The sequence below is a fragment of the Cladophialophora carrionii genome (genome assembly GCF_000365165.1).
Source record: "Cladophialophora carrionii CBS 160.54 unplaced genomic scaffold supercont1.11, whole genome shotgun sequence".
Lineage (NCBI taxonomy): Eukaryota > Fungi > Ascomycota > Eurotiomycetes > Chaetothyriales > Herpotrichiellaceae > Cladophialophora > Cladophialophora carrionii.
In genome coordinates, this window is record NW_008481818.1 from 370,813 (window position 1) to 389,454 (window position 18,642).

Here is an 18,642-nt window from a genome sequence, read left to right on the forward strand (position 1 = left end):
ACGCGTCCAGGGGATCTGGACTCTCATCATGCTCGGCTGCCTAGAGTGACACTGACATCTGGCAGCCTGGGAGGCGAAAACGAGCAGATCGGCGTGTCACGTGCGCGTCGCGGCCGGTCCATCGGCTTCTGCGTGAAAGTCTCGCCGGCATCACGTGACTAGAACGTCTCAGCCTCGCGTGTTCAGCCTTGTTGCACCACGATTGTTGAAATTGTATTTATCATCCGCGCCTGTCACGTTCTACTCCATCACACGGACCCTCATCTTCATGCCATCGACTGGAATCGACGTGACCTGGTGGGTGCTCCACACTTCTCGCTCCGGATCGTCCGTGCCATCACCCCTCGGTATCTCCATGCCCTCGGCCTGGTTCCTCCCCGAGTAGCCGACCTTTTCCCACGAGAAGCCCCGTGCGACGGCGCAGAGTACAACCTTGGCCTCCACCATCGCTAGTTCCTGTCCGATACAGTTCCTCGGACCACGCTCGAAGGGCCGCCACGCGCCGGTGGGCAGTCTCGACATGTACTGTTCGTCGAGCCACCGGTCGGGACGAAAGACATGTGCGTCGGGACCCCAGACATCTTTGTGTTGGTGGATAAGGTGCTGTGCGCTGTAAATCCTCAGGCCGTTGACGAGAACGTCCTTTTCGTCGCCGCGGGATGTGCGTATCCTCATGGTCACGGGCGTCGGGTTCTGAGCCGACAATTCGGGGACGCGTCGCGCGGTGGCGGCAGGGGGGTGCATTCGGAGTGTTTCCTTGACGAACGCCGTCGTGTATGGTAAGCGGCTGCCTAGTATGGCCTCCGTGTCCTTTCGTCCTGCTTCGTCCGTCCGGCCGAGGACGTCGAGAGCGTTGAAGGGACCGCCTCGCGTCCCGAACACGGCATCATGCTCCGCGGTGAGCCGTTGCAGGATGGCCGCCGAGCGAGGGGACCACAAGGCTTTGGAGAGCTCGAAGCATAGCCATTGAATCAGCGTGGCGGTCGTGTCCTGCCCGGCGAACAGGAAGCTTTTGATCTGCGAGACCGTGTTTCGGACCAACGCCGCATCGGGATCTAGTCCCGAGAGTGCGAGGCGGGTAATGGACCTCTGTTTTGTCGCGATGCTCTCGGTGGATCCGTTGGACTTCTCGTTGGTTTGTGCCCGCTCCAGAGCGACCTGTTCCCGCACCCGAGCGGCGAGTTCGCGATTGAAGACTTGTTCATAGAACCATGACTTGGCAGGCCGGATCGGATCAAAGTAGACGAACGGGTTGAACCCCCGGCCCACGGGGAAGACCAGCTTCGAGAGGAGTCTCGAGGCGGTCAGCATCCCGAAAGCGCTCTTCGACCCGACTCCCTCTGGCAGCGTCTGCGCGCGGTAGTCCTTCTCGATGGCGACGGTGGTGATGATATCCGTGGTCAAATCTTGGGCGTAGTCTTTGAGCAGGAATGTCTCTTTGCTCTCGGCTGCCTGTTTCAGTCGCTCGACGAAATCTCGTGTCTTGGACACGATCAGCCCATCCAGAGTATGCAGATGCTGCGGTGAAAAGCCCTTGTTGAATCTCCGCCGGAGGGTCTTCCATTCTTCGCCCTCGGCGGTGATCAATGACTCCAGGCCAATGAGGCGGTACATGGACATGAGCGTATCACTCTTCGGGAGCGAGTACTTGAAGGTTGAGTTCGGCTGTGAGACTTCCTCGGCCAGTGCCGGGTCTGCCACGATCAAGAAGGCGCGGTCGACGGGGTGCAAGTCCATCAGAAATGCAGGAGGCCTGCCGAGCGAAATCCAAATTTCTTCAAAGGCATAGTCTGGATGTCGCCGAAGGGCCGGGTTGAGCTTCTCTCCCATGTTGATCAGGTGGCCCCATATTGGATGTCGAGGCAACTGTGGGATATCCTGGTAGCGACGACGAGCCCTGTATGTCTGCTGGATGCGGTGGAAGGCTTTGATTGAGATGTAAACTGCAGTGGCGAGCGCCAGCAGCGTCCCAATGCGGCCAACGTCAATGACATTCTGAAAAGTTGACATTGCTGCTTCCCATACCCGACGTGCCGTCATGAACAGGTGGCGGTGAAGTCAATGACAATGAAGGACAGCCTTGGCTTGAGGTTCGCCAGGGCTCGGAATTTATAGATACTGTGGAACAGAAGGCGTCTCGACTCGTGGTGCAAGAAAGCTCACAAAAGCAGTTGCTGACTATCTGCAGCTTGATCCATGGGAACAATCCTGTCATGGATCGTGCCAGTAGCCCGTTTCCTTGGTGAGGCCACCAATGTGCGGAAGACGATTGGCTCGGTTCCCGGTCGCCTAGTAGGTGCCTAGCCAGGGCCGACGTTTGGAGAGTAAGCAGAGGCAGGGCGCAACCGCCGAAAGCGTCAAGTTCACGACACAGCTTGGGGGCAAGTATGAGACGAGTCGGAGTACGGAGTATGAGTTACACGTCAATAACTCGAGTGACGGTCGAGGGTTCGCTCACCCAGGAATTTGAGACGTTGAGGGCGGTTCCTCCGCCATCGTATTTTGAGCCTCTTGCTCGGTCACTTGTCAGTCACAATCAATGCTACCTCGCCAGATCCGGACCCACTGGCATCATCCTTCGCCGTCTAGGGAGTACTGGAAATCACTCCAACTGAGGCAAGCTTCACTTGTGCCGTGAGAGAACTGATCGTGAACCTTTGCGAAAGATCAAAAAATGAAGACTGCTTCTCCCTAAGATCTTTGGATCGATCATGACCTGAATACGGAGTACCTCCTGGAAGCTCTCCATCATTATCCAGACTTGCTGCAACCGTTCCCGCGACAGGTTGTTTCAAAGATCATGGCCCCTGAGATCAAAATACAATCAGGCAGCCATATTCTTGATAAGACCAGATAAGGCAGAGTAGCGGGGGTAACCGGGTTAATTGGTTACAACATACGGAGTGTCCGTTCCGCTAACACAGAATCCGTAGGCGTCCCTAGGCGAGGCCCGCGGTTACCCCAAAACGTCCTCTTTCAGGGCTTCCCGTTCTATCAAGACGTGCATACCGAGTCCTGAACAACATGATCAATGGTCAACATTCAACCAATAGCGTCACATGTGAGGACTATCCTGTACACCCAGTCTCCGGCTAGTACAGCACCCGCCATGATACAACATTTCCCGCCACAGGTTGCACATATAAATACGCTCGTTGGCTCCACCCGGTGGTTTGTCCGCCGTCTAACTCCAGCATGGGCGGCGGTGAAGTCCCAAAGGGCTTCCCTCAGCCTAACCCCACGACATCTTATTGGCAGCTCCCTCCCCATGCCATAGCCCACCACCGCACGACTCCTTCCCTGCCGACATCAACCACGTTCGACTATGTCATCATCGGATCCGGCGTGTCTGGGGCGGCAATCGCTCATAAGCTCCTCTCCGGCAACCCCTCACTCTCCATCCTAATGCTTGAAGCTCGAACTGCGGCCTCGGGTGCGTCAGGGCGAAACGGCGGCCACTGTCGCGCCGGCTGGTGGCTGAACTTTAAGGAGTACGCGACCGCTTTTGGCGAGGACGAGGCCCTCAAGTTTGAGCGACTGGAAGAGCAGAATGTCCACGACATTGCCCGTTTCGTGCGGGAGCACAAGGTCGACTGTGATTTTCAGGACGTAGAGACGGCGGATGCCTATTACACCGCGCGGGGCTGGGCCGAGGTGCTTGATGTGATGCGGTACAGGGAGGAGGTGAGTCAGAGAAGGCCCGACGTGCCATCATCTATCGAAAGAAGGGTATGGCACGGCCAGGCGGCGAGAGAACATCTGGGCTTGCCCAATGTCCTCGGGGCGGTCACTTACCCGGCACACACCCAGAACCCATATCTCCTCGTGTGTAGGATGCTGGAGTTGAGTCTGGAGAGAGGACTCAATCTGCAAACCAACACGCCTGCACTTGCGGTGAGACCGGTATCCGACCACGACATTGCCCTATGGGAGGTTCACACGCACAGGGGCGCGGCTCAAGGCAAGCGGGTGGTTCTAGCCACGAATGCCTACACGAATGCCCTGCACCGAGGCATCTCCGAGACCGGTTTCCTGACGCCCTCCAGAAGCCAAGTCACGGCCATCAGGCCCAAGGAGGATCTATCCAACCATCAAGCTCGGCACAAGAGCGTCGGCGTCAACGACCGGGGCTCGGGTGACTATTTCATGACTCGCGCCCCGGGTCTGAAAGGTGACGGCGACGTCCTGTACGGCGGCGGCCGGAGCGTGTCCAAGACAAGGGAGATGGGAGTCACGGACGATTCGACCGTCAATGCGGAAATAGCGGCATACCTGAAGCGTGCGGCGCCAGATGTCTTCGGACGGCAAACGTGGGGAGACCACAGTGTAGAGATCCGAGATTGGTCAGGCATCACCTGCTACACGCCGGACACCTTCCCGCTCGTGGGCGAGATTCCCGGTGAGAAGGGTCTCTGGGCATCGGTGGGCATGAATGGTCACGGGATGGCCATGGCGTATCGTAGTGCAGAAGCTCTGGTGTCGATGATGACCACTGGTAAGGAGCCGGACTGGTTTCCAAAGTCGTTCAGGATATCGCGCGCCTGGACGAAGTCAACGGTGGACTTGCACCCCGAGCAGTGGCTCTAGAGGAGATCGTGGTCCTGGGTTTCCGCGTACAAGTGGCACTGTCGTAAGTATTCTGCTCGGATCAATCCTTCATGGCTTTCTCTTGACAGGCTAGAAACGGTCCTCCTCCACGGTCACGACGGTGAACGAGTATTGAAACAGCCTGTCGGGCTCGACCTGGTGACACGTTTCTGGCTCAAATCCGCCACGGCCGGGCGCCGCCTACGCCTCTCCCTCTTGTCTTTCTATCAGAGGTCGCTATTGTTCTTGCTACTACCGTCGTTCTTCTGAGGTATCGGCTCTCGTGTCGGCATCGCTGGCTGCTTTTCGTGGCAGAATCGGATGCTGTGTGGGGGGTGCTGTTTCTCTGTACAAATCTACAGGGAAGCAACCTGGCGTTCTGAGTGGTGGAGCTTTGGCGCAACGCTGCGCCTCTTTACTTTTGCGTTCGATAGTTCCTAGACAGGACAATACAGACAACTCGGCTGCAGACATCGCACCGTGCCTTTGAGATGTAGTGTGGTTGAGTGTGAGAGGGGTAGAGCACGCCGCCATGGTGTCTGGAACGTCAAGCCTCGCCAAGGCCAAAAAACACATAAGCCGAGACTCGCGTGAGAGAGGAGCATCCTTCTCTCATACTCCGAGACCTGTACGGACTGTACGTCTAGGGACGTTTCGTACTTGAATTACTATGAGCGTAACATGCCTATCTCATTAGGCCATCCCTAACATATGGCTATTCTGTAAAGACCTAAGAAGAGTGCCCCGGGCAGGAGTTCAAACTGCTTTCTTTGCTGGGTCTTGGTGGACTTTAACCGTGCGTAGACCTTTACCTGGGTACCTTACTGTTTTGAGATAGTTTGTATCAAGTGTATATACCAAGCGTACACCAGCCAGAAGGTGAGAACGGTGTGTTAGCACGCGATATTTTTGTACGCGTCGACATCGAATGGTCGTCCGTGGGCAACATGTGTGCCTTTCTTCTAGTGCCGTGCCCCTTGGCTGCATCTACCTCTCGTATAGGTATGTATTATGGCACTAAGGAACGACATGGCATATCGTCTACCTGTTGCACGCAGTGCCGCGCGTACCGGTAATCTCACTGCATCGACCCTATCTAGGGACCTATCTGCTGCTCGTGTATCGGGATCTCATCCACCTGATCCTCGGGAATCAGGCACATCCTTCAAAAGATGGAAGAGTGACGTTCCATAATGGTGCTCGCATTCTATCTGGCACCACGACCCAACACACCGCTTGAATCCTCTCACTTGGGCAGCTCAACCACCACCTTGCGTTGTTCCTCGATCGGCGGAGTGCCCGTCTTCTCCGAGTCTTGGACACTCATCGATTGGGATCGTGACTGAGACCTCACGGGGCCGAGGGTGCTCTGGCGGCGACCCTTGCGCCGAAGCAGTCGGTCGTCAATGTACCGCCCGATTGCGAGGCTCAGACCAAACGCCAGGACGGCGATGTTCACGCTAAAGGCCCGGCGATAGCGCGGTCGGTCGTCCGAGCGGAAGATCTGGGCGCCATAGATTCCGGCGATGTTGGCGCCCATGATGACCCTAGGTACCGGAGTCAGCGGGAGACACCGACGACCCAGTATCCACGGATCGTCGTTGGTAATTGGGGGTAAAAAGTAACTCACATGGCCATCGCGAGCGCTCGTTCTTCGGAATCTTCACAAGTGAGGGACATCCAGGCGATGTTGAGCGGGTGTGAGAAGGTCCCGAACGTTTGTGTCCAGATGACGCCAAAGTACTTTGCTCCTCGGCTGCCGTTGAGCTCCGTGAAGCCACGGTTGAAGATGTAGCCGAGGAGATGGCAGCTGAGACCCGTGATGACGGTCGGTCCGCGTTTATTACTGCGCGAGAGTCGTCAGCGTGCTGGGGCCGGAGCAAATACTCTTCCACTTCCAGAACTTACAAATGGTCCGAGACGTAGCTGAAGGCGAACGAAGTCGGGATTTGCAGGAACAGACCGACGGATGCCAAGGCATTGCTCGACAACTGACCGAAGCCGAAGCCGTTCACCAGAGACGGTGCATAAGTGTCAAAGGCACGCTGCGGGCCATTGTTGCACAGTGTCACCAGGACGTGGACGTACAGACGCCAGTTTGTGAACTGGAAGTTGAATCTCCATCAGCATCGATGCTCACGAGATTGGCCCCTGGACTTACCGCTTTCTTAAACCCGGCCCGGCCAATCCGTTTCTTCTTCTTGCCCTTCATGGGATCATCCAACAAAACCCGAGTTCGAAGGATGTGAAGCTCTCTGTCAGTGAACATGCGGACCCGAGGGAGGAACGTGCTGTGAGGGTTTTTGAACGAGTCGGGCAGGAAAAAGCCGAGGACGAACCCGCTTGCGATGGTGAAGATGCCCATGATGACGAACAGCCAAAACCAGCCCGCCTTGCCGGCGACGCCCCGCATGTGGAGGATGCCATATGCGAGGAGCTTGGAAGAGGCTTGGCCAAACTGATTGCCAAAGTAGAAGAACATGACTCTCTTGGCCGTCTCCGTGCGCGTATACCAGGTCGACAGGGTCCACAAGCCACCAGGGATGAAGCCCGACTCTGTCATGCCGAGGAGGAATCGGGACGCGATGAACGACCCATAGCTGTTTTGGAAAGCCTGGAAGGTACTGACGGTGCCGAAGAGGAAGAGCTGCAGGGTGAGCCACTTGCCGGGGCCGACGCGGTAGAGAACCATGTTGGAAGGAATCTCGAACAGCACGATACCAAGCGACAGCATCTGCTGACCGACGTTGAACTGGTTCTGGGTGATCCCGACGTCTTCCATCAAGTTGTCCGTGATGGCGTTTGCGATGTTTCCTCGGTCGAGCTCTGGACGTCCGAGAATGAGATCGGAGGTCGAAGCAGGGGGGGTTGGCGAGTCGACGCTACTCACGCAAACAAAAGAAGCCCAGAGTCAGGAGCGGCATGATGATAAAGTCCAGCCTGAACCAGACGATACATGTCAGTCAATGCTCCCAGGCGTCCTCTCAAGAGTGTCAGGCGCCGCTCTCACTTTCGTTTTGCATTTGCCTCCTCCTTTGGCGTCCAGTCGACTTCGAGGGCGAGAGGCTCCTCATCTGGGCCAGGCTCAGGATAGCCGTCTGGATCAGGAGATCTCTTGTCAAAGGGCGACATCGTTGCTGGTCACGGCGAAGTTTTCGTTCTGCGGCTGGTGAAGATTTGACCAGTGTTCCTACCTGGGAGGGAAGATGCTCCATATTCATAGCTCTCCTCAACCTACCTGGAGGTCCCCGAACCATAGCATCATCGCCTTGTCTAGGTTTCCTGGGCGTCGGCAAACTCCTGGGCAAAGTGGTGAAACCATGTCCACAAAGTCTGGGACAGCCTTGGCCTGCTGTCCGTAGTGGTGCAAAATGTTGGACAAGATGGGCAAGACTACAAAGAAATGTCTTCGACGTCCGTTCACGACGTACGGGTTTAGTGGCACAGGCCTACCGGAACAGCGTAGAAGCGGAATCCACGGCGGCTGGATGCTTGGATGACTGCCACCAAGGACGCGGCCTGTACCAAGAGGCGGTGTGCCGAGTGATCTCGACCCCGGAGCCTATTAACTGTTGATGAGGCTGGTCAAGTTTGCCGTATATTTTCAGTGAGCTGCTTGGCCTCGGCCTTGTCGTCAAGGTTTATATCCTATGGGATTGGGAGTCAAGGATGGCGTGCTCGATCCCGTAAATGATGGCATATCGCCAAGACATGGCAGCTCGAGCGGAAGAGAGCGATATCCGCTACGCGACACGCAATCCTGCCAGTCAGCGTTCCGAGAGCCCTCGTGCCGTTGAATTTGTCGCTTCTGTGCGCGATCGAATCTGTCGTACCTCGCGCGGAAGTCTTGCCCCCCAACGGAGGAGTCAGAAGCAGGTAGCGAGCGGGAAGTACTGTCGCTGAATTCCAACCACACGTGGTCCGAGGACGTAAGCCAAGTGCAAGTGCAGCGTACCATCATCTCGACTCCCATCGGTGATACATGGACCGTGCCATGAACCACGTCAGCGATCTAACAAAATGCGGGAACTATGCACATTGTGAAATGCGAGAGAGACAGAAACTCCGGAACAGGGCTTCACAGCCATCGCCTCTGCCTCATCCGAAAGCCCGCGCCCGCGCTTTGACCACAGCTTTCCCACGAAGTCCTGGCTTGCAGCCACTCAAATGGCCCTAGGAGCGACCTCTCATGCACCGGACTCTTCGGTATGGGGGTGGATATCGTGTTCTTCGGCTAACGTGACCGTGTTCTCGAGCATTCTCTTACTAAAGATCAGAATCCCTCTCTCCGGTCGACAAGATCGGCAAAAGCTCTTGCGACAAAAGTGATGGCGCCACTCCGACCCGTCAACTCACGAGTCTTGGGTCCAAATAGTACCGGCATCACCAGCTCCAAAGGCTCTGGCGGAGTCAGCGTGCGCACGATACAGACGGTGCCACCTTGCTTGAGATCCTCGATTGATGCGTCCAGAGCACAGCTTGTTCATCTGATTCCAGAGGAATAATTCGTTGTTGCCAGGTGAACGTCCATCTTCAGGGCCAAACTTCCCTTGTATTCACCTATCTGTACCGCTCTGCTGTCCTATTCCCATCGAAGGGGCTACTGCTTCTGAATCTCTGCTCCGCTTGGGAGCTCGATGTCGATGAGCCAGGGCCTCTGCACAAAGTCTTCGCTGCCCATTATTGAGGCATTGACAAACAGTGTCTGCTTGCCAGCCGGGAGAGGATGCTCATCTTGAGCACAGTGGCTTGTTATGGCGCATCTGCTGCGACTCAGCCGTTCCAGCTTCCGTCGCTTCTCTTCCGCCATGTCATCTGAGTCCAGTGTGCTCTCTCTCAGGGCGGCTAACCTTCGATGACGAGCGAGTTGTCGTTGTCGATGGCGGTAAAATGGGATTGCTTATCTCGGCCGCTGTCTTTCCAAGTTACCAGCCTCGCGCCCCATCCCTCATGGATATGGCCGAAGCAGTGGATGAGGGGTCGGGCACAAGCGACGGCGGTGAAAAGGTCGGGGCAGCCGGCTCGCTCGCGACCATAGGTAAAGTCCATGATGCCTCTCGGAGGCCCGTGAGTGATGACGAGATCGGTGCCGTCGCGGATGTCGAAATGACGGTCCTGGTTCGGGTGGTATTGGAAGCCCCATGCGCCCAAGGAGGGCGTATATGGACTTGCATAGACTGTTAGCATGGCTCCATTCTCGAGGTCAAAGCGATGGGTTCTCTCGTCCAAGAACACTATACCTGCATCTTGTGCATGGTCAAATAGTTCCCTTGCCTGCCCCACAGTGCCGTATTCTCGAGCAACGAGTCCGGGGTCTAGAGGGGGAACTGCTTCAGCAACCTTGGTCTCGAAGGCAGCCTTGTCCATGGTAAAGTCGTGGTTACCTGCAATGGCCAACTTGAGGGGCGCATCGATCCTTTCAAGCAGTTCGAGGGCCGAGCGGAATTCTTCGAGCTTCGAGCCGTCGGCGAGGTCACAGCAATGGACAGTGACATCGGCACGCTGGTCAGGTCTGTTCTCAGAATTGAAGTCAGCGCCGTGCATATCAGACATGATGAGCAGTCGAGTCGGAATCTTGGGCGCCATGGCGAAGAAGTCCAGAGGAAGTGCTGCTTGGTGGAGTATGTCCTAGGACCCCCTCGGGCGTCTCAAAACAACCACGTATACGTGGTGAGTGTCAGAAGAGGCGAGAAGCGCAAACAAAAGGAATCGAGATTTGACTTTATGAGCTGTCTGTGAGGACCTGATCCGTGATCAGCAGATCCGTGCTGCATGCGCGTGCACGTTTAGACATTCTTGAAACTTGGATACCAGCCAGGGCCAGCAACGCATCACTTAAAGTTCGTACCGTGAAACATGAAAAGGGCGGAGGAATGAGAGCAGTAGACGCGAATGTGTGTCCCCGGTTTCTGGTTTGGTGCGAGTTGATATTGCGCTTTGGCCATCAATCTTGGCGCTGTCGTGTGTATGTGCGTCGCCCTGCCTGCGACTCAATTTGCCTTGATCTATGCCTCATTTTCCTTTTTGGTAGTACTGGATACCTACAATTATCATGTCGACTTGCACTCAACGCAGGCGGAGGGTCGCAGTCAGTGCTCGTATTGTGTCGTATGGACCTCCACGCTCTCGATGCGATGGTTCCAGCTATCCACACCTCGGCGGGCACCCTTGCTAAACCACAACTTCATCAGCCCCGTTACAGTAGATGGCCTACTATACCTAGGTGAATAACGCTTCTATATAGTGAACCTCTCGAATTACGTTAGCGCGATTTAGTCACTTATAAGCGGCTAAAGTCCTGTATACGCTTTCCTCATGTCTGGCTCTACAAAAATCAAAAAATGACCCCGTTCTTGGGTTATATCTACATTAAGTCAGTCAAGGACGATACAGACTTCCGGAGAGACTCACGATGAGGGTGGGACTCGAACCCACGCGGTTTTACCCACAAGTACTTCTTGAAAACCGAAGCATGAGCTCCAGGTATACCTGAAACTTGCGCCATAACCACTCGGCCTGAGGGACACTTGTTAGCATCCCAAGTTTCATTCGCTAGGTGACGATGTTACTCACCACCTCACCATGGATTTTGAGGTAGATTCCGGGACAAACAAAATATAACGGTGTAATAGTTGCCGGCGGGAGCGGGGTAGTTTCTGTGGGTCGTCTTCATGCTGATCATTGGTCAACCCTACCCAGGTCCCAACGAAGCTTAGCACAACTTGGCACTCGGAGTATCGCCGTGGCGTTTCTCCCGAGCAGATCATTTCCAGCCTTCTACGTCTTCAGCCTAAAAACACCTGCATCTACTGCATGGGGATGGAGTATTCTGTACATCTCCGCTGCGACGTCAAGTCTATATCGACTTACCCAGACCGCAGGTTTGAGCATAGGCTACGATTTCCACCTGGGGACCCCGACGGTTCCCCGCAAACCCCTCAACAGCGACTCGCAAGAGATGGTACCAGCCGGGAAAGAGGCAAGCTCATGGGTTCGACACCGTACACCGTACAGCGGATGCCGGCCTCATGACTAGACAACGGTTGGAGACCATCGGAGGTGTAGCCGAGTCCACAAAGTACCGCGTTTCTTCCCCAATGCTCGGTCGCTACAAAAGCCGGGCACGAGAAGACCGGGCGATGGAAGACCAAGTCCTGTTTCCCAAGTGAGTCTCGACAGACCTCTAAGTGAACAATGTTGTCGACGTTGGTCCTCCTCGCGGGCGTAGCCTCGTCCGCGACAGCGTACGTGGTGAACAACGGAACGGCCTGCTACGTCTATCCCGAGTCGTTGACCCATTTCGGGCAGCCCGTTGACGACACACCTTCCATCCTGCATGCATTCGAGCTGTGTGGAACCAATGGAAGTGTGATCTTTCAGAACTACACGTACAACATCAACCAGGTGATGAACACGACCGGGCTGGTCAACTGCGACGTCGAGCTGCACGGCGAGATGAGATGGAGTGACAACATCCCGTACTGGTTGGGCCACAGCTATTCTGTCACGTACGCGAATCTATCGACAGCGTGGTTTTTCGGCGGCGAGAACGTCACTTTCAAAGGATTCGGGAAGGGCCAATTCTACGGCAACGGTAGGCAAACGTAGTCCCTCCTCCAGCACTATCAGGGGGGAGCATGGACTTATCACGTTGGTATATCTTAGGACAAGCGTGGTACAACGAGAATCGGAACAACAGCAACCAACCGGGTCGGCCGATTGGATTTACGATCCTCAATGCCAAGAATCTGTGGATGGACGGCGTGTCCTGGCGTCAGGCCCAGTTCTGGCACTCGTTCGTGTCGCACTCGCAGAACGTCACCATGTCGAACATCTACATGAACTCGACGAGCAACAACACGTGGTTCACCGTGAACACGGACGGCACCGACACGTGGAATTCAAGGGATATTTTCTTCTACAACTGGACGGTGGAAGGGTAAGGATCAGACACACCCCGTAGCCCAGACTGACAGTCACTCCCTTTCATTGTCCTCTGGCTGACTCACTGATCCCAATCAATAGTGGCGACGACTGCATCGCCATCAAAGGCAACAGCACCAACATCGTGTCCCGCAACATCACCTGCTACCGCACCCACGGCATGCCCATCGGATCCGTCGGCCAGGATCCCACCCACCCGGATTTCGTCCGGGACATTGTCTACGAGGACGTGCACCTCATCAACTCGACCAACGGCGCGTGGATCAAAGCCTGGCAAGGCAAAGCCACGGACATCACCAACAACGGCCAAGCAGGCGGCGGAGGCGGCGGCTCCATCACCAACGTCACGTACCGCAATTTCCGAATCGAGAACGTCGGCCAGCCCATCAGCATCACGCAGTGCGTGTACGGGCATGATTCGAGCGTGTGTGACACGAGTCAAGTGAGTATTTTGACCCCTGCTGATACCTGCCTCTACACACAACTTGTCATCAACTTTTACACTACCGACGTATTTCACTTTCCCAACATACTCACCCCACTCTGCACCTAGATACTTGCTCACCCTTTTCGCTTCTTCTGCCCTAGCTCCAAATCTCCAACGTAACCTGGGAAAACATCACGGGCACCTCGCACTTCGACGTCGCCTCCGTCATCCACTGTTCGCCGCTCGTGCCCTGCCCCGGCCTGAAGTTCATCGACGTCAACATCACCACCGTGAATGCCTCGCTCGGCCGCCCCTCCCTGCCGCAAGTCAACCTGTGCGCCAACATGGTGGACCAGAATGCCACGGGGGAGGAAGCTACAGGGATCCCGTGCCACGGGTTCGCCCCCAACGATATGCCCAACGTATTGTACCGCAATTGGCCGGAATTGCTGAGCGAGGTGATTCTGAGCGTGACGGTGCCGGAGGCGCAGAGGGATAATTGTCTGCATCCAGGCCCGGATGCCGCTGCCGCGGGGTGTGCGCCGCCGCCGTGGTAGATACAGACTTGCAATGCTTGATCTGAGATTAGAAGTGTTGGATGTGGGGAAGCCGGGTCTGGGCAGGCAGAGTTGAAGCACGACGAGGAGGAGGAGGCGGAGGGAAAGGTGGCGGCAGCGTATCAGCAGAAGCTCAGCTCAAGTAAATAAACCGAGTAAGGAGTACCGAGCACCAGGTAGTACGGGATGTCATTGCACATGCGTGAGGGTTGAGCTCTTTCCCTCGCTGCCTCCCTGTCATCCAAGTAAGAGAGGAAAGCAGGGCAGTTCATAGAGGTCGTTACAGTCCAAGCCCGCCGGGAAGAGTCATTTCCATACTTAGCCGCCCGATTTAGAAACATACAGGCGATATGCGTATGATAAAGACAGTTCTCGACTTAGAAACACACAGGCAGATAATGCGTATCAAGGAGAGAACTCTGCTTGGCTGACACTGCTCAAGGAGGACTATGCTAACATGAACTCTTTGGATGCGGCGTCAGAAGAACCAGCTTGAAAATACTACACCCTGCTACAGTACTGCTCGATGAGAAAATAAGGACACGCCGGACAGCAGGTGGTGACCGTTGACAAGGCAGGCGGGGCTCTAAAGACAATCCGGAACCCGAAACCGGCCGGTCGGCCATCTGCCTCGAATCATTGGAACGGATCGGTCGTCGCCCGAGCGTGTAGCGACAAGCCGCTGAGTACTTAATGGTCAGCGGCGTCGACGGGAGCGTAGGTCACAATGAGACGCTCGAGACGCTCGACAGGACAATGTCCCAAAGGGAAGGAAAAGGACTGTGCCTGCCTAGACAGTCGAGAATGCTGAATGCCGATCGTGATGCCCCCGACCACGGAGGTAAAGTCCGCACTGTGCAAAAGCAGGGCCCAAAAACTGTGATGAATGACCCGACGACACCATCATGGCAGATCATCTCTTCGGGCGAACGTGTATTCGAGCTTGCCATCACCACCGGACGATGACGCGTTGAGTTGCGTGCGAATGAGCCGATGTCCCTGCCAAAACGTAACGAGGCTGGGGTTCCTGCTCCCTCAAATTACAAGACTGTACCCAGTACTCCGTAAGCGATGTGCGTTTTGCGGCTTTGACGCCCCGTTATTTCCGCCCGTAAAAGATGTAGAGTGAGGGCTGCGCACAGGGTGTAGATGACCTGGGTGAGTGAGTGCCGCGAATACGACCTCCGAGATGGCGACACACTCGGAAGCGCGAAGCAGGATCTTGTCCGCGAAACGAACGATCAGTGGCAAGTTGCTGATCTTCCTGGTAGACGATGCTTTGTTCTTGCCATGAATCTCGGATGCAGAGATCTCCGGTGCTGATTCAATGATTGCGAGTATTCATACCACCTTGTCGTTGCCATTCCACGCGCTTTTTCTCTCACTCCTTTCAGCTTGTTCAGAGTGAAAAGGAGCGGGTTTGCTTTGATACCTAATCTGGGCAGCATCTTTCTCGCTTCGTCTCCCGCGTGAACTTGTGGTTCCAGCTGCACGGGGGCCAGCTCGTACTGGAACATTCGAGGAACACGAATTGAATTTGATCGGAATAGTAGACAAATCTGTAGTCTCTGAGTTGAGGCCAGTTCAGGCTGCTCTGATTTGAAGAATGTCTTCGAATCCACGAATTCGCATCCGGCCCCAAGTACTCGTCGTGAACAATGCTTCGAAAGAGTGAAGGCGCTTGCACCCGCGACGCCCGTACCACTATGACGAACGGGCTGACCTCGAAACCAGTGAATGTGGTGGCCCAGACAATGTCACCATCATACTCCTCGCGTGCCCCTCGCGTAACCACTATGATCCGGAAAGCGGAGGTGTGGTATGTACATAGAGTGGCACAGCGGCCAAAATTCAGGCGGAGACATGATGTGAGACACGGTCCTAGCGCATGTACACAGTAAGCTGCACCCCCTGGTGTAATGATGAGTCGACCAAACTGGGACTGTCTGATCCAAGGCCGTATAAATCGAGGAGTCGGATTATATCCGAGCCTTGTGAGGGATCTCAACGTGCAACGGCACCTACTGTAACGTGGAGACACCCGGCTGTTGAGGTTCTTCGATCGCTGGGCGAGGAGCGACCGGTGAATGAGTGGCTGTTTGAGGCTGATCCGCGTCGAGAAAAGTATGACGGCAGAAGTGGCAATGAGGAGACCAGCCAATGCGTCAACTGAAGACTCCCAGTTCCGACAGCATAACCTCGCGGAGCTGGGTACATACAGCGTTATACCAGGAAGTATTGCAGGGCAAGGGGCATAAACATCAGGAGCACAAATACTGTCAACGAGCTTCGGCAGGAAAACAGTCAATGACATTCCTCTTGTGAATATGTACAATTCTTCGTCCTTGCATCATTAAATCCTGCTGTATGGTAAAAGGGAATCTTGCACAGACTGGTGCTGAATCTTGCAGCAAATTAGTAGATAGTGGGCTCGTCATGATTGTTGGCCAGGTGGCATACTGATCAAAGGCCATGTCAGTGGCCCCGGACCGTCGAAGTAGTGACTGGGAGAGAATGCCATTGAGGGATCGCCGCCTCCACCAACTGCGGCGGTTCCCCCAAGACTGTTCTGGTTCTGTGGTGGCGTCTGATAGCCCACGTAGAAGTTCCCGGAATCGTTGAGCAAGGACGCTAAAGATGTCGGGATTGGTGGATAGGTTCCAGGGGTCGAGAGACCACTCGTGGCTGCTTGCGAGAAGCTCGGATAGATTGGCGACGTGAGAGCCGATCCTTGACCAGTGATCTGTCCTTGTGCTTGTGGTTGGGGTAAAAGGGTGTATGTTGGTGGCCATGACTGCTGATGGGTTAACGGAGACTGTGGCGGGTTGGGAGGCAGGATCTGGGACTGCATGAACATGGATTGAGGCAAGCTGTTCCTGTGCTTGAGAGAATTGGGATTGGGGGGCTCTTGAAATGACATGGCCGGCTGCTCGACATTGACGGTGAGACCGGTATTGGAGCCATTGATTGGACTGATGGGCTTGTGAGTACCATTGGGCTTTGAAGGCTGGTCCACCATAAGTCGCCGATATTCGTCCTCGAGAGCTTGAACGCGAGGCTGAAATTGTCGTTGGAGGTGATTTCCCGTTCCTGCATAAGTCAGTCACGGCAGTGCTACCGCAGTCCAAATCCTTGACGTACTCAGTACCAGGTCAGCATACGCCATCAAAGACGTCCAGCCCTTCAGCTCATTCCTCATTGCCTCAAATTGCTCCATTGTCACGGGACCTTTCCGTCTTCGGTAGACGTAGAGTGTGATGCCGAAGCCGGTAGCATATGCCAATGTCGAATGCCACGTGAAGTCCACGCCTTTATACCTGCTCGACAGTATGTGGAAGCTTTGCAGGAGCCGCTTGGCGGACTTGTGACACACGTCCAGATGTCTCTCAATCACCTCGGGATCTTCACTGGTGCAACATACAGGATGATGCAGATTTAATTGATATTCAGCGGCCCACGTCTCGAAGAGGAGAGTTGCCACCACCAGATTGACGTGCCTGTTAGGCTCAGACCTCATGGAATCATCCCAGTCCTGTCTCCAGGCTATTATCTTTGCGTTCAGCCCCTCGACGGTTCGGAGATAGTCGGCAGCAGGCTTGCGCACCGCGACAATATGGTTGTGCAATTCTGTCAGAAGCGGCAGGAGTTTGGCCAGATGTAGACAGGGCCAGAAGTCGCATTGCCCCGACAGATCTGGGTTAATGCCGTGCCTGGATATCTCGGAATCTTTGATAGCCCTGGGCAGAGGCAAGTCGAGGTGCTGGAACTGCCACGGTGCGGGCAGACCGACACGGCAACCTGTCGTGACACAGACCCCCAGTATCGAGTGGAAGACTCGCTTGCGCAGCTCTTTCGACAGTGGATCGGTCTCGTCGTCGGGCAGCTGCGTCTTGTCTGGATCTCGATGGTAGTCGAGTTCTATTGCCCGAAGGAGGACCTCATGGCAGAACTTCCATGATATTCCTGGTTTGGGCAGGTTGCGCAAGTGAACGATGATCAAGGCCATTGCCTGCATGGACGCCAATGACTGGTCATGAAGCAATTCACGGTAATACCCTAGAGCGTAGTGGAAGTAGCGATGCGACTCCTCAAACTTCTCGGCCGAATGAAGGTGGTTTCGAACGGCCGTCTGATGTGCGATGACTGCAAAAACGATAACCACCTGGACGCGCTCAGCCGCGGACAGTGTCTCCGGCTGGTCGTAAAACCTATTGACCAGATCCATAAAGCTGGGGCGATGGACAACTGGCACGTATTGTGACATGATGACCAGGAAATGATTCGAGTCGCGCAGTGCCTCCTCTTTCGGTGGTAGCTTGGGATCGTCGACTCGTTGGTAGCCGTAGATGGTGTTGACAATGGACGTCTTGGAGAGGTTGAATTTGTTCACCATTTCTCCCGGGTATTCTCTCATCATGTCACACTCCCAGTCGGCAATGTCGATGGTCCCATCCATGATGTCGACGACTGTGCCTTTGACTGGGCCCGAATGGAGCGGCTCAGAATGATCAGGCGCAGGCCACCCAACATACTTCGCGTCTGGCACCGATGCTGCGGACGAGGCCGAATACAACGTGGGCTGCGGTATCGACACGCTGGAGGTCGTCGCGTGCCCGACACCACTTGGCTCACCCGGCTGTATGGGGCCGTACCTTTGCTGGTACGCCGCCAATTGGTCTCTCAGGAACGACAGCTCGTTTTCTGTGCGATCCGATTCTCCTCTTTCGCGCGCGTGGCCTGTAACTCGGTCGGTCGTGTAGCACCGAAGCCCTTTCTGGCGACAAGGTTGACATGCCACGGGATCACTATCACATTTCATCTTTCTCTCTTTACACCGATCGCAGGCCTGGCCGGTCCGCGAGGTGGCCGCCAGCTTCTTTCGGACCGCATCGCTGTATTGGGCCGGGACTTCGGCGACGGTCTTGATCTTCTTCGCCGGGGGAGCACTGTCATCGGTGGTGGAGGAGGAAGGAGTCTGCCTCTTAGAAGAAGTCGTGTCCATGGGAGGACGTGCTGACGAGAACCGACCTCAACTGGGTGTGACACGTCCCCAGAAAGAGGACAAATGGCAAGTACCGCGCAGCAAGCGCATGTCAACTCGCTAGTTAACGTCGCAGGAATTGTCAA

The 18,642-nt window shown here is 55.4% G+C and overlaps 7 protein-coding genes and 1 non-coding gene across 8 annotated transcripts; 2 read left to right on the top strand and 6 right to left on the bottom strand.

Moving 5' to 3' along the window:
* Window positions 1–240: 240 nt before the first annotated feature.
* Window positions 241–2,010, bottom strand: G647_09852 (uncharacterized protein; the record flags this gene model as incomplete). The annotated part of the gene is made up of 1 exon (XM_008725845.1): window positions 241–2,010. The coding sequence occupies one exon, from the start codon at window positions 2,008–2,010 to the stop codon at window positions 241–243; it is 1,770 nt and encodes a 589-aa protein (XP_008724067.1).
* A 1,185-nt stretch (window positions 2,011–3,195) lies between these two features.
* Window positions 3,196–4,587, top strand: G647_09853 (uncharacterized protein; the record flags this gene model as incomplete). Its single annotated transcript, XM_008725846.1, has 1 exon — window positions 3,196–4,587. The coding sequence occupies one exon, from the start codon at window positions 3,196–3,198 to the stop codon at window positions 4,585–4,587; it is 1,392 nt and encodes a 463-aa protein (XP_008724068.1).
* A 1,246-nt stretch (window positions 4,588–5,833) lies between these two features.
* Window positions 5,834–7,719, bottom strand: G647_09854 (uncharacterized protein; the record flags this gene model as incomplete). The annotated part of the gene is made up of 6 exons (XM_008725847.1): window positions 5,834–6,134; window positions 6,218–6,433; window positions 6,496–6,692; window positions 6,749–7,413; window positions 7,478–7,527; window positions 7,598–7,719. 6 exons carry the CDS (start codon window positions 7,717–7,719, stop codon window positions 5,834–5,836), a joined length of 1,551 nt encoding a protein of 516 aa, XP_008724069.1.
* Window positions 7,720–9,187: 1,468 nt separating this feature from the next.
* On the bottom strand, window positions 9,188–9,397 carry G647_09855 (uncharacterized protein; the record flags this gene model as incomplete). Its single annotated transcript, XM_008725848.1, has 1 exon — window positions 9,188–9,397. The coding sequence occupies one exon, from the start codon at window positions 9,395–9,397 to the stop codon at window positions 9,188–9,190; it is 210 nt and encodes a 69-aa protein (XP_008724070.1).
* A 35-nt stretch (window positions 9,398–9,432) lies between these two features.
* G647_09856 (uncharacterized protein) lies at window positions 9,433–10,173 on the bottom strand (the record flags this gene model as incomplete). The annotated part of the gene is made up of 1 exon (XM_008725849.1): window positions 9,433–10,173. The coding sequence occupies one exon, from the start codon at window positions 10,171–10,173 to the stop codon at window positions 9,433–9,435; it is 741 nt and encodes a 246-aa protein (XP_008724071.1).
* Window positions 10,174–10,997: 824 nt separating this feature from the next.
* Window positions 10,998–11,109, bottom strand: G647_09857. Its single transcript has one exon. It is a non-coding gene; the product is annotated as a tRNA-Leu (tRNA).
* Window positions 11,110–11,781: 672 nt separating this feature from the next.
* Window positions 11,782–13,515, top strand: G647_09858 (uncharacterized protein; the record flags this gene model as incomplete). The annotated part of the gene is made up of 4 exons (XM_008725850.1): window positions 11,782–12,181; window positions 12,253–12,526; window positions 12,613–12,973; window positions 13,120–13,515. The coding sequence occupies 4 exons, from the start codon at window positions 11,782–11,784 to the stop codon at window positions 13,513–13,515; spliced, it is 1,431 nt and encodes a 476-aa protein (XP_008724072.1).
* Window positions 13,516–15,949: 2,434 nt separating this feature from the next.
* G647_09859 (uncharacterized protein) lies at window positions 15,950–18,517 on the bottom strand (the record flags this gene model as incomplete). The annotated part of the gene is made up of 2 exons (XM_008725851.1): window positions 15,950–16,605; window positions 16,657–18,517. The coding sequence occupies 2 exons, from the start codon at window positions 18,515–18,517 to the stop codon at window positions 15,950–15,952; spliced, it is 2,517 nt and encodes an 838-aa protein (XP_008724073.1).
* Between the last annotated feature and the right edge of the window lie 125 nt (window positions 18,518–18,642).